Here is an 18,488-nt window from a genome sequence, read left to right as displayed (position 1 = left end):
TGGTACGTTGCTCCAGTATATCCACTCCCGAGATCAGTAAAGGTTAAGATTGAACAAGAAACTCGCCGCTTCATATGGGACGGCAAAACTCCGCTAGTCAATTTGGACACACTAGCTCTATCGAAAGACAAGGGAGGTTTGGGCCTTGTGTCTGTGGCCCATAAGGCAGGTGCACTTTTGTTGAAGTGTGTAAGGAAGGCACTGACAGATCCTCAGGATCCTGGCAGTAGGTTCGCGCACTACTGGCTGGGACTTTGCCTCCGTCGCATCGATCCAGAGTCGTGGAGAAACACTACTCCACACTCCTTCAATCCGCCCAAGCAGTACGAAGAGATTGCCAACCTCTTAGGAGACATTGCTAGGAAAGGCATAGTGGTGGACTGGACATCTAGCACCACCGCTTCCCTGTATACTGCATTGTTGGAAGCGGAGGGCACTGTTCCCAGATGTGTACAGAAAGACCCCCTTCGTGACTGGGAGCGAGTGTGGAAAGCGCTGCAAAACCGCTTACACTCAAACTGGGATCGCATGATATCGTGGCATGTTGCCCATAACTCTCTGCTGACGAACCTGAAACTCAGTGGGTGGAGGAACTTCCATCCAGATAGTGCTTGTCCAAGACAAGGATGTTCTCTGGATGAAAGTGTCCCACACACCTTTTGGGAGTGCCCTGTGGTCAATGGCCTGTGGGATTGGCTTGGAGGCTTGATCAGACGACACATCCTCCCTGGCTTCCAAGTGACGAAGTCCTTTGCCTTGTTTGGTAGTGTTCCCCCAACAACCCCAAAGAAGACCAGGTTGGTTCTCGAGGCTGCCAGTGCGATAGTCCGGTCTCTGATCTGGAGAACGAGAGGTGACTCGAAGTTCCAACGAAGACATGTCACCGGCCCCGACTTTGAAGACAAGTTGAGAAGGATCCTGAAGGATCGCCTGATGTTTGATTTCCGACGCCTTGGACCTGCGGGTTTCTACTCTACCTGGGCGGAGGGATTCTCCTGGGTCTCCATAGACCTGACTCAGTGTTACGTCCACTTTTAGTGGCCTAGTCGTATTGGTCTCCCTATATTAGGGAGGCCAGGAACCTAAAAAAAAAGAGAAAACCCAAAAAAATTATAAAAAAGAAAACCCAAAAACAGTAGAGTAGTGGGGGGAAATGGGAAAGGGGATGGACCGTGAGTGGTGGGTGGGAGCGAGGTGCTGCGTTATCCGAGTCGATCCGTTTCAGAATCTTTTTTGTCTGGGTCCCCGGTGGGGGATGTATCGAGAGATATGTAAGCCGGGGAGTGTTTATCCTCCCTCGGTATAGACTGATAATGAACAAAGTAATGCTCGACAAGTATAAAGTACTTTTTGTCAAAAGAGTATTTTGGTGCCACGTTGTCAGGTTTTACCTGTGCTTTGTTGAAGGCAAACAAAAAGAGGTAAGCTTACATCATTATGTCACTGAACCGCATCCGCAGTTTTATTTTGTATAGGCTTTGATGTCTTGTTGTTGCTTTTAACATGTCCCATGTACTGGATAAACTAACATCCTATCCTAGTGCAAAACATTTTATCCATTGGTTTATACTTTATGTGTATGGAGAGAGATTACACTACTGTGTATTCATTTATTTTTGTCGGGACTTTATTTTGCAATAGATGAAGTGAGGGTTTGCAGTGTTTCGAGTTTATGGTTGAACTGCTCTGTATAAAAATGTCTACGGGTAGTTTGGAAGTGAAGGCATGTTCGCAATGTTATGATGTCAAAATGCACCAAAATTTAATATTTTACGGTAATTTCAGGAATTTTCCTCTTTATGTGACTCTCAAGGTTAGTCTCTAAGTGTACACCTCAGTTCAGAGGAATTTTTTAAAGATCACTTTCTGAGTCACTGAGTGTCTGGAAAAGCCCCCTCACTTCAATGCCTTCTTTCCGTTGGTTCCTGGGTTGATCTCATTCATGGCCTGATTAATTATTCATGATGCCATGTCTGTTGGTGGGCCTAGATTTATTCAGCGCATAGTTTCAGTGAAATATCGCTCGTGTGAGCGAGACACTGGTTCCGTAGAACAAAGGGATGGCTATACTATGATATGTAAGTCAAACCTTTGTTTGGTATATTCCTTTTTGTTTGTAAATTTCTATTAAAAATACTGTTTTAATTTTAGCTGCAGATGTAAAATTCTAAAGTGAAAGTATGGTTTATGAGTATATGTACAGTGTAAAATAATAGAGTACATTTGTGATAGGGATTGAATGGTCTATTTTAGAATCATTGTAAGAGTGTTGCTACTGTTATTTACCAATGCTATATTAAAGATGAGGTTCTGGTTTAATTTTAGAACTTCATTTTGTGTTCATAGAATTTACTTGAGTGTTGAAATATGCTACAATTTTTCTGTGATATCCATTGAAATGTACAAAGCAGACTAATTTTTTACAGTCATGGCATTGAATATGAATTATATGACGGTTTATCTGTTCTGATTATTCTTATTATTATTATGAAAATATAAATTTATATACAGGGATTATTATCATAGTACGAGATCCTGATTTTATGTTAATTTTAAGCGTATGATATTATAAGAAGTGTATTTTTTAAGAGTAAGGCATGTTTGTCTTCCAGTAATACTGTAAATTCTGTAAATTTACTCTAAATACCCTCAATTTCGTGGTAGAAGGGAAAGAGTTTACTTGGTGTTTTAGATTTGAGATTGAAACAATTCTGAAGTACTAGTACTGTATAGTATCGCATTGGGAATGCATAGTCCTGTATTGAATTTGCATTGGAGGAGGGGGATCCAAAACATGACATTTCTTTACAAACTTTTCAAGATTTGCAGTACTGCAAAAAGATCATATAGCACTGAAAGCATTTAAAGTATATGAATATGATTGAAAGAATGATGCAAAAAAATGTTTTTATTTTTTGTTGTTAGATGTTGACATATTATTTTATATGGAGGAAAGGCCAGCCATATATAATCACCTTATAAACTTTATTGGTTGATCCTATTTATTCGTCTTTATTAAATTACATTTCTAATGTTATTGGATAATTGCTTAATTTTAAGCCAATATTTGGAATCTCATTCTACCATCAAGCCGGTGATATGTTCATATGTTTGAGTATAAACATTACTCAAAGTTGGGTATTGTTTTCGTGTGGCTCTGTTTATCATAAAGTTCATTATTTTGTTTATGAATATTTTGGCAGTCCTGAATGCCTTCAACCTTGCAAATCACAGTAAAGCAGACTTACTGTAAATTCACTTATTTTTTCAGTATTTTATATTTGCCGTTGAAACAAAGCTGTAGTAATGTATTGTATTTGAAATTCATTGTTGCCGTGAAAGAGATTACCTCTTAAGTTTAACTGCTGCAAACATTTCGAGATTTACAGTTTATTTGCCAGACTGAAGTTCAGTGAGTCAGAGTTAAGCTGTTTGAATAAACTGCCAAATTTTCCTCTTATAGCCCTTTGCTTATGTATTGTCAGCTTTTACAGAAGTACTGTGAGTGTCAGATAAAACTATATTTGAAAGAGAAGAAAATCAAGTTTGACTACATATTGTCATTGTTGCAAACCAAGGAATGTAGTTTGGATTACATTACATTGTCATATGTGTATGTAGTTGAGCAGGGTTTAAAGTCCTGAAGGACTTTAATACAAGGGAGGTAATGTTACATTGTATCTGATTCATTCATGGTCACAAGATAAAAATGGGGGCTGCCATATTTGCTTTTTAATGCCAAGGTCACAAGCTGTTTTCTCTGTTGTAAAAACAAAGGAGCTAGAGGATGGAATTGATAAATTGGTAGGAACATGTATTGACAAGGGAGGTACTGTTTTTGGTTTGTGTTTTCTGGCAGTTGTAATATGTTTTTCCATATGCTAGTCACGGTTACTGTAGAGACTCAAAGTGATAAAAGGAGACACTTACTTACAATCTTAATCTAGTAAATCTACTAAATGAAAACCTATTTTGTGTATAATTTGTGAACTATAGTATAATCAAACATGACATAGAAGAAACACTGAATATTTCCTGGAGGTACGAGATCTTCGAACTCTAAAATGTGACATTCGGAGTACTGGTAGGATATCAGCATTCATTTTACGACCCGACAATCATCATGCAAATTAGATTTTGGAAGCAAAATTTATTACCTATCAGATTATGATTAAGCACACTGCTTTTCATATAATGTTTATGATATACTGTATCATAATTATGTTTTACTATACCGTGTTTTGGCCTTCCTTGATGAATGAATATATGCATACTGTAATTTGTACGTTGCTTGTAATGTGTGAAGGTGATAAAACTGCTCCTGTTGGCTATTATATGGTCTGTCATGCATGTGTACAACAGTCATAGATTGAGAAAATGTTGCTTGTAGCACTTTCCTAATGTACTGCTGCTCACATAGATTGCATTTTCATTAACATTGGAGCCAAACTGCGCTATATATTAACCGTGTTAATGGCAGGTACACATGAAAAGTGAACATTAGTGTCACAGGTGAACACTGATGTATGACTTTCATTTTACAATTCTATTACTGTGTATATCAAAATTTTTGCAATGGTTCTATTTTTACGCAACCTGAGCACCAAATTTACGATGCAAGTTTTTCTCCTTTATAGGACTACAAAAAATGTACATGTACTGTACTGCAGAATGATTATTTGTTTCAAGTTCAGAACACAGTGCAACCCTCCTTTGCAAAAAGTAGATGAATTTACAGTATATAGCTCTCCTCAGCAATGATATGGTACACAAAGTGCTCATGGTCCTGGTCTTGAATTATTATATTGTTTCTACTGTTTTCTACAAAGCCATACAGATTTATGAATTCTACCAGACTGGAGTTTAAATTTTGTTGAGATCAAAGCTCTGTTGTCTTTCAAAAGTAAGGTGAGGAGTACAAGTGGTGTCTGTTTATATTGCGTAAGTGCTTAGGTTTTGAAATGCAAGATCAGCCAAGTACCTTTGATGGTTTTAACATACAATTTTCTGCTACAATGCATGAGTACGAAAGTACAGTTACCATTACTTACCATAATTCATATACACAGAATCGGGGGACCTTCTTACTTGTTTTACATAGAATAATTTGTAGACAAATTTTCTAAAGTCAAAATGCAGAGCGTGATTGGTGCTTTCGCCCCTTATTTTGGCGTAAAGCAAAGTCAAATTGCCAATTTTAATTAACACATAGCCACTGTCTTTATGAATTTATTGTATACATAGAAAGTTGACAGTACACCCCCTCCCAGTGCATGGCCCCCTAAAGGATTTGCAGCAATCAGACTCATGGTTTATTGAGAAGTATGTCACCAAAAATTCCTTAAAACAAAAGTTTTAAACAGTAGAAGACATGATGTCATGCCCAAAGTAGGAGGAAATAAAAAGTTGTCATCTCAACAGGAAGAGAGGACTTAAACTGTCCTGCAGTGTCAAGACATTGTTGATGCAACAATGTTCCTGTCATCCTATCCCTGGCAAGGTCCGGCAAACGTCTTAGAATATATTCCATATGTCACACATTATAGAGCCCTGTCTTCAAAATCTGTACATCCAAAGCTTCAGCAAAGGATGTAGATATATTAAGAAATGTAACAGATACTGGTGCTACATGACAGAAATTGGACAAGGATTCCATTGTGTTGGTTGTTCTTGATTTATTTTCAAAGACCTCCCAAGAGGTACACATGCGTGTAACCTGTGAATATATAACAACAGGAAAGATAAGCAACATTTTAAGAACTAAACATCAGATTTGAAGAGAGAACACAGAAGGAAGTCTTCCTGAAGATAAGCTCTCTTATCAGCGTAAATGGGAAGTCTTTAGAGAAATTACTAAGACTTTGATTATGTCTGCTTTTTTTCTGTATATTGAGGAATAACACTTCTGTATTTTTGTGTGTTTTGCAGACAAATGAATGCTACAATGATTGACTCTTTGAGGAGACCTCAGGCATCAGCTGTTTGTGTGCACACAAAGTGAACTTCACACTGGAGTAAAACAAACAAGGATGGGAACGACAGAACCTATCCACGGGGTACTGGACGATGGAGGGGAGAACACAGTGTTGGTCAGGGTGGCCATACCTGACAGGCACATACAGGTGAGAGGAGTTCGGCTAGCACTGTTAGTAATGCCAAGGGCACAATCTGCCGTATGTGCATTTTGTCCGTACGTTTTTTTGAGAGGCCACATCCGCCATGTATTTGTGAAAACTGTTTGTAATAGGCAATAGTCAAAACAATAATCCAATTTTCTATAAAGGAATCTATTTAGTGGAGTATCCAACTCCCACCAGCATTTATAAACCCTGTCTTCATGTAAAATCGATGTTTGATTGTAGAAACTGACTCTAAATTCTACCCTACTTTGTTCTTGTTAATTTCTTGATCCGGCAAGCACCAAAATGTGTGAACCCCTGCCGATAGAATCTGGTCATTTTAGACGGATTTCTTTCAGTTTTTTTTTTTTTTCGGATGAGTCCAAGGTTTTCTACCGGTACATTGTACCTAAAGCTAAACCCACGCCTAGATGAAGCGAAGTGTTCTTAACTGAAAGTGTAATGTAGTGGATTGTGTGTATAATTTGTATTCGATATCATGCCCCAAAAGCTGATCTCAATACAGAGTTCTGGCCTTGCAATAGAATTGATTAATCAATATCAGTTGGTTATCATAATTAGAAAGCGTAACAAAGACCGAAAGAGTTCCTTTATCTCTTGGCATTTCATATTTCTTTCCACTGTATATTACTGTGTGGTCTTTTGTTAGGGATGTAAAGCATGGAAAAGAGCAGCAATCATATAAAAGAAACGATGTACCATGTTTGTTTGATTTCTTAGGGCACACCCATATGATTCATTGTTATGTGCTGGCCAATTCAGGGTTGGACAAGTTTTCTAAAATTCCCTTGTCCTACATGTATATTGGGCAAGTACATAGAAAATTTACTTGCCAAAACCAAGGATATAATGTCCTTGCCTTAACTAACTTTTCACCTGTCAGGACATTTAAATGACATTTGTCTCTAGTATTTTCAATTCCATCAATGCAATTCTTTTATCATTGGCTCTATTTTTCTGTGTTGGCCAGTGCCATGGCTCTGAAAAGTAACAAGTATATATCAAAATCTCTCATGGAAAAATCTTACTTGGCCGATTGGACAAGTGGGGTAGGACATGCACTAGCCCAATCAGCACTTTCACTTGCCCTAGACAATCTGGCTAGTGGACTTGTCCAACCCTGAAATTGTTTGCCTCAAATAGTCCTCTGCAAGGCCTAGTAGTAGCCTCAGTTAATCTCTAAACAGATCCTACAGTAGCATAAGATAGTATAAAAAGCTGGCAGAGGAGTGAAGCCGGCTTAGGAGTGTGTTTGGCTACCTACATGGCAAATGCACACCTCTTGGCTGACTACACTCCTTGGCCAGTATGGTACTATCTTATGCCATTGTAGGATCTGCTTGGAGTTTAGCTTCAGTAACATTTTCAGAGATGTAATCTTTGATTTGGCAGTAGTTGAGAGAAGTTAAGAACCGTGCCTTGTTTCCTGCAGAAGTGCTTCCGTTTCCGGACTGACGACACAGTGTGGGCGGCCAAGCAGATGGTCCTGACCCAGTTAGATAGGGTAAGTACGGTTCTCGCGGTGCGTAAAACTGTTAATGCTGTAGGGGTGAGATTGAGGTACTGTAGATTGGTTTGCTTTTGCAGTGGTTTTATTTTGCAGTATTAGGTAAAAGAACTTTGAAATTTGAAATCTATAGTTAAAACTGTTATGATAAATTATAATACTGTAAGTACATTTAAAAAAAGCATTTTTGTGAAGCTAAATCCACTACAAAAGTTTCTGTATTTACAGTAGTAGGGCAGCAATAGTGATACACATTTGGTCAAGTACCACAAAAAATATCTTTTATTTAAATTTCTGGGGGTGTCAAAAGGATATTTCCATATAAAATTTATTCTCAATCTTTCAGAGATGCTCACTCCCATATTGTAGCAATATTACAGACTGGGGGCTATGTGTCTCTTTCAAAGAAAGTCAGTTTGATGATGATAAATGTGCTGTGGAAACAGGTTCACACCTTAGACATAGTGATTAGTGATAAAAGAGACCTTAAGTACAGTCATTAAGGAGTCAAGGGTCATTAGTTACAGTAAATCACTAGTCACCACTTCCCATTTGTCCTTCAATTGCCCTTAATTATCTCAACTGATGACAGGGTCTCAAAATCGGGATGCTAACACAAGATCTCCGAAAGAAGGAGTCATTTTGAACATTTCTTTGTAATAAGCTAGGTCATAGTTTGAAGTGTGCATGATTGCACAGTATGACACGTAATATGTCAAAGTTGAAAGCTCCCTGGCTGTTCTTTTTGCATTTGCCAGAGGAACCTTCAACTTTGACATATTATCCTACATGTGACTGTGCATTTGCACTTCTCACTGTGATCTAGCTTATTGTAAAAATTAAAACTTTAAGAATGTCCAAGTGATGTTGTAGAATTTTACTAGTTGTTGTAATTTTGTGTAATTGTCACGGATGAATGGCACATTGGGGTACCACTATCCACAACATTCATATGACTTGAGCCACCATACAACCCCAGAAATTAGTTAAAAGATTTGTTATGTTTTTGTTCTTTTTTTTTGTATGTAAAAGTCCTGTTATACATGTAGGTACAACAGTTACATGTAGTTCTAGATAAACATGTAGCATACTAATCTCCAAGCAGATGTTTGGGTAGAAAATTGTACTGTTTTCATAATGATGTGTAGTTGCTGTCAAAGAAACCCATTCAGTCGAGGAAACATGACAATTTCCCGCCCTAACATCTGCTTGGAGATTTATAGCGCACCCTAACATAGATGTTTCCATTTGTTACCTTATTCCCTGCTGTCCTGTCTCTGCTCCCATGGTGCTGTGGTAGAGGGAAATGGTGAGACTGACCTTCATTCTGTCTGCATGGTCTGCATGCAACTGTCTTTGATTTTTCTCTTCATGTTAACAAGATGTAGAGAGTTCATAGTTTAATATCTCTACATGGCTACAAGTTAGGTAAAAAACTTAGTAATACATTGGCAGTTTTTAAGTGAAAAGTTTTCAAAATGGTCTAGTGTGAATATACAATAAGCAAGATCAACGTTTGAACTGTGCATGTGCAGTGTGATGAATTGTGGGTAAATTGGAGTCAATGTTGAAGGCTGTGAGAAAGCATGAAGAATAGCCTGACATGTTACCCACAATTCACCACACTGGGCATGTGCACTTCAAAGCATGAAATAGCTTATAGTACTTTTTTTTGTTTATTTGTTTGTTATTTACTTAATGGTCACCACCTATCCAGGCCACTCCAAGGTTACGGGCTACATTGTAACTGTTACAGCATTTCTTTGCCCTAGGACACAAACATCATGATTGAGACAAGCTTAATTGCTCACTTAGAGTGAGGACTGACTGACCCAAATAGGCAAAGGATGGGTTTAAAGCAGGGGTTACGAAGGCTGCTTGGGAAAATTTCCTAACCCCACTTTAAGTTTAAGCCAGAATGGTTTGATCCACTCACACATGTTGTACAATGCTGTACATGTAATACATTATGACTGTCTCCAGGACCACTCCCTCCAGTTCTCTCAGACATTTGCTTCTTATGACATACAAAAATTTCACTTTATCAAAAAGATCTGAACTTCATCACATGATATATAACAGATCTAAGAACAACAATTAACAACATTGGCTCTCAAATAAGGAATGGGGATGGTAAAAAGATCTAAACCTGGAGACTGTGCTATAATGGCACCTTTATCCACATGGTAACCTATATCCATTATTTTAAAAAATGATGTATTTTGGGATATCTAGTTGACAGACATTGGTTTCAAATTGCAATATGCAATCTGAAATTGCAATCTGAAACAGCAATCTGAAACAGCTGTCTGTCTACTTGATATCCCATAATACTCAAATTTTATATACAACAGATAAAGGTTACCCCGCGGATAAAGGTGAACTAGTGTTATAATGTCTTGGCACAGGTTTGAGTTCTACCAGAACATGGTGAGAAAATTGATGGGTCGGCTATTCCTGTCCTCCCATCCATTTGTCAAGTGGCCTTTCTACTAGATGGCTTAGATAGGTAATAGATAACCTGACCTTGGTAGGACTGTGGCCTAATGGGCAGGCTTGTATTTCCCATTGACTGACCTAATGTGGTGTTCCCTCATGTCACCATTGATAAGGATATACACTCAGATAACTAGTGCTGGGGTCAGAAAAGTGGCCCCTTGGCCCCTACAGTTAAAAAGTAAGCCCTGCTGTTGAAATTTGAAGTAGGGTTGTGCATACATGTATAATGATATATAGGGCTGTCTTCAGCTTTAAATGTTTTTTTCTGTCCCACTCATTTGGGAGCGCATGTTTTTTATTTTCCTGGTAAAACATGTCATCTTTAGCAGTTTCAAATCATTTTTGGGACAGATGGGGTAAAATTGTTGTACGTCCCAACAAGTAAATTTCCATCCCAGGACGGAAGGACGGGTTCTAGAGACAGCCCTGGTTGTGAGTTACAGGTATTGTTTTGCGTACAGGTACAGACCTGGACCTAAAGAAGTATGGCCAATTAGATATTTGAGTTTTCTTTTCACAACCAGAAAAAATCTCTCACCTGCTGACGTTTTGATGCCTATCAGACATCTTCCTCAGAGCTTCTGGCTTCTCGCCAATGTACAAATTTACTAGCGCTTTTGCAGTGATATTACAACCCCAAACCAATTGTTTATAAGTTGTGCATGGAACCAAAGTCTTGATAGTGCCAATTTGGCATCTTTGCATAAGGATCTATGTACATACATTGAATTTGTGCTCTTTAATAGAGCAAAAGTACTTTTGCTACATTGTTAAAAGCATAATTTTTTCAGTGGAACACCACAATTAGAACACATTTCAAAAATAAAATATTTTGAAGCTAAAAAAAAACTTTGTATATCAAGATGAACCTACACGTAAGAGTCTGAAGGTGATTACACCATCAATTTAATGACTTTTCTCGACATGGTCTGTTAAACATAAATGTACACCCATTCCAGTTGATAGGTAATTCTGGTCCTGATGACATTGAGACATCAAAACCTGCTCTGTTCATGTGTCACACTACTGAACATGTGCTGTTAGTATTAACACTTTGATTCAAGTTAGGATTGAAAAGATGGAAGCCTTAATAGCATTGCAGGGTTATTGTTCAGCGTGCTACACCCGTATTACAAGAACTTGAAAGAAATTTAAGTCTTTTCTTTGAATCTTTTTTTTCACATTTTACCCTTGTCAGTCACCTTCCTTAATGTTTTGATGAAAATAATGTCAAACTTAATCCCCTTTTTATGCATCACGGCTACATAAGACGGTGTTAAACATGCTTATTAAAGGTTGTCACGGACTGTTCATAAATTTTTTAGTACCCTTACAGACATCTATTCTTTAGTAGCATTGCCGTTATTTTTGGATCCATGACATTTAAACCCAGGTGGAAATCCCCCAAAGAAGAAAAATGTCAAAATCTTTGTCAAAATACATTTATGCAAGACTAATAGTAAGCTGTTATTTCCTGCAAAGTTGGATAATTTCAATAGGGGATAGCGTGACTGGGGGAGGGAAAAGAAATCAATATAGAATTATTGGTGTTAAAAGATTGATGACACTCTAAATGGAGTTTATCCTGAAAGAATTATCCAAAAGCTTGAGTTATATAACAGTAACATTTGTTATTGATAACATTGGTTGCTCCAGTAAACGTTTGTAAAATTACAGAATATTACAGAATATTTTTAAAAGGTGTCTTAATTTTCAAGAAACTGTTTCTTAAGATAGTGGCACAAAAGTTATACATAATTATCACCAGTCATACAATAATTGTCCTTTGTACAGGTATAGCGCTCAAAGAGTTTACTAAGTGTGTCTTACATGATTGTATACTTTTTCAAACAATTCTTCTGTGGCCTCTTATACTTTGCTTTCTAGCAATGTTGTATAATTTTCAAAAGCATACAGCTGAAAAACTGATAGTTCATCAATAAACATGTTAACATGTTTTGTTTAGAAAACAACATTCATTTTGGTATATCAAGTTTGAGAACGTATCTGTTTATTACAATTCTTGCACACATAGACGATAAGCAGGTTCACTTTTGAAATGTGCATGTGCAAGGTAAAAAGTGAAAACAGTGCATGTATACATGTAATTGTCTTCTATTCTTGATACCATGTCTCAATGTCTTTTGTTTATGTATCAGAGGCCTTCAACTTTGACATATCACCCACAAAGCATCATACTGCACATGTCCATGAGCTTGCTTATTGCTGGCAAGTTTTCTCCTTCATAAATGTTATATTGCTATATCATAAGTTTTTCTGTTTTATACAACAGGCCCTTCATGATGGCGTGAACTACGGGTTCTTCCTGCCGCCGGAGAATGGGCGCGCGGGAAAGTTTCTGGACGAGGGAAGACTGTTTGATGAGTATCCGCTAAAGGGACCCATTGGTTACTTAGAGGTAGGTGACACATCCAGAATTGTATTCAACTTCTAAAATAAAATTCTTATATAGCCAAGGTTCTTACAAGGATTTTTCACTGTGTAAGAAGCATCTTAGGGAGGTGAAGCCATGTGGCAAGAGTCTTGTAAGTTGTGGAGGGGGTCTAAGGGAAAAATTGCATATCTCTCAGATACACTATTTTCTGCATTTTGTGGGCCACAATTTATGAAGTAGAGACAATTTCTTTTTTTACCTTTGTCATAAAATAATGGAAAAGGCCCCTGGTTGAAATGCAGCAAACACAGCATAGGGGCCAAAATCACAGCGTAGAACCCTAATGGCAAGAACCTTGTTATTTTTTTGTAAAGCACCACATATACTTTATTCTATGATGAATAGAATCTATCACAATGTGAGCAACCTTCAGGCTTTGCCAGAAGGGCACCAAAGTTCAAAATCACTTGGATAATGAAGCATGAGATAAACAGCAAAATGCATGGCAAGATTCTGACTTAAACTGTATTTGTAGTCGGAAGAATTCTGTTACTCAATTCTCCCTACTCTCTAGTTCAAGTACAAGCGGCGGGTGTACATGGCCATCGACATTGACGAGAAGGGTCTGCAGAGGCTGCACACGCGGGCCAACCTGCGCCGCTTTCTGGAACACGTCCGATCGCGAGCACTGGACAAAGTCTTCCGCCTGCTGAAGAAAGGGCTGGACCCCAATTTTCACGAGCCCGAGAAGGGTGGTAAGTTTTGTAGGGATACAGGGTTAACATGATACTGTTACAGTAGAGTTTGAATTTTATTCAGTGTTTTTAACTCATCACTCGGCAAACTTGTCATGTCAGCCATTTTGTTACTACTGTTGTTTCAGCCAAGAACTCAAAGATACTTCTGCAACTTTCTGATTTTTCCTGTGCTGCTAGATTTAAGTACCATGAGGATAAATGACATTCACTTGCTTGCTTTGAAATTTACAACTTTGTTGATAACTTGAAATACAAGCAAATGGCTACAGTGTGAATTGATAACAGATGCATATCTAATGAGCAAAAATTTTCATTCATTACTTTCTTTAGCCTGAAGTCCGGTCTTGTTAGCGGGTTAGTGACCTTTGTAAGCGGAGCTCACTTTTGATATCAAAATTCATCCAAATGAAATATTTTGTGTATCTGTTTTTTCTATCACATTTGATAGATATTAGATTGTTTCAAACTCAAACTTAAAACATTGTGAAAACGTCTTTTTCCTCTATGTCTTCTACTCAGGAAATGAAGTCCCCTGCGAAAATGAATGGATTTACAGTATAAAATCTTCCCTACCGTTCTCAGAAACTCCGCTGACGACAGCAGCCATGTTGGAGGGGAGTACAGACATGATCGTGACCTTGGTGGAGGGCGGAGCGCACAAGGACTTCAGGGCAAAGGACGGCATGACGCCTCTCCACAGGGCCGCTCGCAAGGGCAACTACAAGGCTCTCAAGGTCAGACACATCAGGGATTTCATACTGATACTTCTGAAGATTACGCAGTTTGCAACATTTTAAGAATATTTCTTTATATCCCTTTTCCACTAGAGACTATGGCTGCTAAGCGATTGGAGATTTGACAGATCGCTGATCAAATTACATGCGAAAATAGCGTATCAAAAACAAGACCTATCTACCACCTAAGAGTTGAGACCTTAGCTTTATCCACGGGATAGAAAAAACATTTAACTTAGCAAAAATCTGCTGCAGTACCAAGGAAAGTCACCAGGGGCCTGAAATAGAATCATTTCTTTTATAGGATAAGACCACATACCAAGTTTTATGACAATCCATCCATAGCTTCTGGAGCTACATGTATGCTGCTAAACCACAAACAATGGGTTTCAAGCGCCGCCAAACTGACCATGCCAAATGGGACTGTCCCTTTTGGTGTGACAGTATAGCGCATTTGGTTTGTGATCTGGCAGCCCGAGTTTGGTGCGAGTTTGAATCCCCGGAGCCAGGAGACTGTTTCTACCCCCTCTTACACTTGTTAGAATACTTTTGACAGCATTAACCTTCTGTGAATTTCTTAGCACCATATTTGTTTCTTAATAAAAACACAATAAGGTTTCTCATCCATACTGACTTTCTCTGTCCAGTCCTTATTGGAGCTCGGGTCATCACCTGACTACAAGGACGCCCGCAACCTGACCAGCCTGTACCATTGCTGCATGATGGGGGGGAACCCAACGTGCTGTGAGATCTTGTTACATAACCATGCCGACCCCCACGTGGCAGATGAGCAGGGCTGGCAACCTATGCATCAGGTATGTCATCATGTTACAATTTCAAATGTCAGGTTTGAAATATGGCAACCATAGTTATCATAACCAAAGGTAGCAAGGTTGTCTTATGATTAGGGCAGAGTTTCTTAGAAAATACTAGATGTACCCAGGAAATTTTTGTAGTGTAACCTCGTGTTCGTAGTGAAATCTAACCACAACATTTCTGGGAAAATCTCAATATTAATACCCTTTTCTGTTTTTCTGCATGATTTATAAAAAGAAAATTATTTCTTAGAAAATACCAGATGTACCCAGAAAATCTTTGTTGTGTAATCTAGTGTGTACTTTTTTTAGCTTCCATTTGGTAGTCTGTTGTGAAGTCTTACCAAAACATTTCTGGGAAAATCTTCAATATTTATACCTTTTTCCGATTATCTGTATAATGACGTTCAGAATCTACAGACCATCTGTGAAGTTTTGAAACAACATCATGTACAGATCCTGTTACTTGGCAGTGTGTGATTTGTCTCCTTGTTGACTGAAAACATACAATTATGATTTGTAAGAGTGATGCAGAATACATGACTGTGTTGCAGGGCTCTAGCCAGCTCGAAATTTTTTTCCGTCAGCCAATTCCCATTGTCGCGAAAACCGCGAAAACACTATTCCAGGAGTTAGAGAGACTGAACTGAGATCTTGAAAAATGGGTGTTTAATGAGAATATCGTATGCAAAAGAGCGCAGACACACATTATCAACAATCATAACAATAGCAAAACAAACAGTGTGTGGTTTTTACGGCCGTGGACGGCGTCCCCAAGCCGCCTGTAGCTTCCACCAAGGATTTTTGTCTGTCAAGGTTGACGGATTGGTTTTAAAATTTTTCCGTCAGACGCAGCAAATTTCCGTCAATTGACGGAAAAACGGACGCTGGCTAGAGCCCTGCTGTGTTGTATTCTGTTTATGTTCAATCCAACAAGAAAGAACACAAAACTTGAATGCAAAATGGGCCAGAAAGCTAAATGAACATTTGGTGTCCTCAAACAAAGAAGTTCTAATGAATCTGGTTTCCAATGTTTGACACCACTTGGCATATGGAAAGCCCATTGGAATCATTCTATTGAAGCCCATTTGATACAAGTAGAAGCGTACGCGATACTGTAAACTACAGGCTATTCTTCAATACCCATATTGAAAGCTATCATGAAAAGGCGGTGGCCTGGCTGCATTACTAGTGCAGAACGATATGATGATGATGCTGATGGCCCTGGTATGACTTATTATTGATAAACAGAAATGACTGGAGGTATTGGGAACGTGATTTACTGTAAATGCATTTAAGTTTGCAGGGATTTGATTTTGAGGTAGCAGGAAAAAGGACTTTTCGCGGTGGTTTTAAGTTCGCCGTGGTACCATGCACTGTAGTCTTTTACTGCCGTGGAAAAATGTTCGCGGTGGTTTTAAATTTGCGGTGAAGTGGCCACCGCAAAAACCGCGAACATTAAACCACCGCGAACATTTCTGCATTTACAGTAACTGTTTATGAATTCTGTTTACATGTTTACTAAGCCAGTTTGTTTTGGTCCTTCCCCCAGGCCTGTCGTCATGGCCATGTGCAGCACCTGGAACACCTGCTGTTCTACGGAGCTGACCACACCGCACAGAACGCCTCCGGAAACACGCCGCTACACGTCTGTGCACTGTACAACCAGGTACAACAATTCCCCAAACTGCAAAAGCTGCACCACTTACTCTCTTTAGCTTTTGGATATTATGAAAATATTTTTTTTTTAATGTGCTAGCCAAAACTTAAATTATCATTGCCAAACAGATATCAGAACTATTATTCAATTTGTCAGTTTGTTGTGTATTTGGTACAGCTGTTTGATAACTTCAGGATGTATTGCATAGGTTTTTTTGTGCTACAATTTAACAGTGCCACCTGGCAGTTGTATAGTGCATTGCAGATTTCCCATCTTTTGCCATTTGATGGCATAAAACTGCATATGACAGTATAAACATACACATGTTGTGTTGCTTCGCTACATAATGACCCCTGGCGTTCATAGAATAGATACATATTTTTGTTGCTAGTATGGTATTCATCTTGTGTATTTTGAATCTGAAGTTGAATCTATGAAATCTTTTTTTCACAGGAACCTTGTACCCGAGTCCTGTTGTTTCGAGGGGCCAGAAGAGACATAAAGAACTACTCCAACCAAACACCATTCCAGGTGATACGAAGATTCCTTGCTCTGTGTATGAAACCCACATAAATTGTATTTTTTAGTTTGTTAAAGGCGTTGACTGCAAAAGAACTCTACACCAGCGTTAACGAAATGCTTTGATAATATTTTTTGTTTTGTTTTATAGGTTGCTGCAGTAGCAGGTAACTTTGACCTTGGAGAAATCATCAAAAAGCATGAATGTCAGGATGTTGGTGAGTATGTTAAGACATCTCTGATACCTCATTAAGTTAAGATTGATCTTGAAAGTTTTACCATGGCCTTAGAGTTTGCCCTTTTTCGTGTGTTGAAAAAATCTAAGCTATCATCATATTTTAATCATATTACATGTTTTGCTATGGCTTGCATGTAGCTAGAATGTTCTAAAACTGAAACAACTATAACCTTGCCATCTATGTGCCCATTAATTTGCCCCAAAAACTTTGTGCGCTCTGCCCTCATTGTCTTCTTATTTAACCAAAAATATGCCTTACATGCATGAACATGTGTTCAATGAAGTGATAAACATTAGGTTTCTATTTCTGAATTTGATTCCATTCCCTGCCTCTACACAGAAAGAACCAAGTACAAATCTGACATTTGGTTGAATTATTAGTTGCTGCAGTTCTACTTCTAGCCAAATGGTGGCGCTGCTGCACACATGTCTTTCTTTGCAGCAGTTTTCAGATTTAAAAATTCTTTATCAAAGTACCATCAGCTGAAGATATGCAAAGTCATGATGGACTTCTCCAGTTGTTTTTAGGAATGGCAAAACTCAATCATCTACAGCCAGTGTGATATGGAATACTTCATAAGATTGACTGTTAAAGGCCATTGTGATTTGTGATTTGTTCCACTGGTCCATCTCAGTTCTACCCTTTCCTTCCCTTCCCCTCAGATTTGCTGCCAACATCCCCTGTAGAAGGTAGGAGGGAAAAAAGACCTGTGTCAAATTTCAAAAGGGGACATTTTGGTGCCTGACCAATACATAACTCATACTAATACACATGAGTCCCATCACATTGACAATCATATAGCATCAACTTACTACACCGGTTACCAAGAAAGTTGGAGTGCCAATGATTAATAAACCACCATCACAATCCTTCATAATGCTAACATTCTATCATTCACATTTACAGGGCAAAACCTAACCTTGTTTTACAGCAACCTAACCAAACTCTGAATTCACCATAAGAAGAGAAAGCTAGGATATAGGGTTTTCTTTTACACAACTAGTCAATCTCACCTTAGTTGATGTTTTGATATGTCAGACATCTTTGTCAGAGGTTCTACTTAAGTTCTGCTTCTTACTGCTATATGTAGCCAATGTAGGTGGACAGGCATTGAAGTGTCAGCTATGGTAAGATCATCTGGTTGTGTAAAAGAAAACTCCTATATCCTATGATCTTACAACCTGATGAAACTATTTTTGGAAGAAGAGAAAGCTGTCATGAT

The 18,488-nt window shown here is 38.4% G+C and overlaps 1 protein-coding gene across 10 annotated transcripts in view; it reads left to right on the top strand.

Moving 5' to 3' along the window:
- The window catches only part of LOC118407003 (SH3 and multiple ankyrin repeat domains protein 3-like), a 140,939-nt gene that overhangs the window by 57,879 nt on the left and 64,572 nt on the right, over positions 1–18,488 (top strand). For 8 of the 10 annotated variants that reach the window (XM_035807417.1, XM_035807416.1, XM_035807415.1 and 5 more), the window contains exons 3-13: positions 5,929–6,122; positions 7,573–7,644; positions 8,948–8,956; positions 12,440–12,565; positions 13,116–13,296; positions 13,882–14,033; positions 14,681–14,848; positions 16,401–16,517; positions 16,962–17,039; positions 17,179–17,245; positions 17,929–17,955. In XM_035807417.1, the coding sequence (XP_035663310.1) occupies positions 6,030–6,122; positions 7,573–7,644; positions 8,948–8,956; positions 12,440–12,565; positions 13,116–13,296; positions 13,882–14,033; positions 14,681–14,848; positions 16,401–16,517; positions 16,962–17,039; positions 17,179–17,245; positions 17,929–17,955 (1,090 nt within the window). In that variant the 5' untranslated portion in view covers positions 5,929–6,029. The remainder of the gene's footprint in view (positions 1–5,928; positions 6,123–7,572; positions 7,645–8,947; positions 8,957–12,439; positions 12,566–13,115; positions 13,297–13,881; positions 14,034–14,680; positions 14,849–16,400; positions 16,518–16,961; positions 17,040–17,178; positions 17,246–17,928; positions 17,956–18,488) is intronic. The other 2 variants (XM_035807410.1, XM_035807412.1) reach the window with 2 other exon arrangements.

This window comes from Branchiostoma floridae, chromosome 19 (assembly GCF_000003815.2).
Source record: "Branchiostoma floridae strain S238N-H82 chromosome 19, Bfl_VNyyK, whole genome shotgun sequence".
NCBI lineage: Eukaryota > Metazoa > Chordata > Leptocardii > Amphioxiformes > Branchiostomatidae > Branchiostoma > Branchiostoma floridae.
Note: the sequence above shows the minus strand (reverse complement) of the source record. Positions and strands in the feature narration are given on the sequence as shown.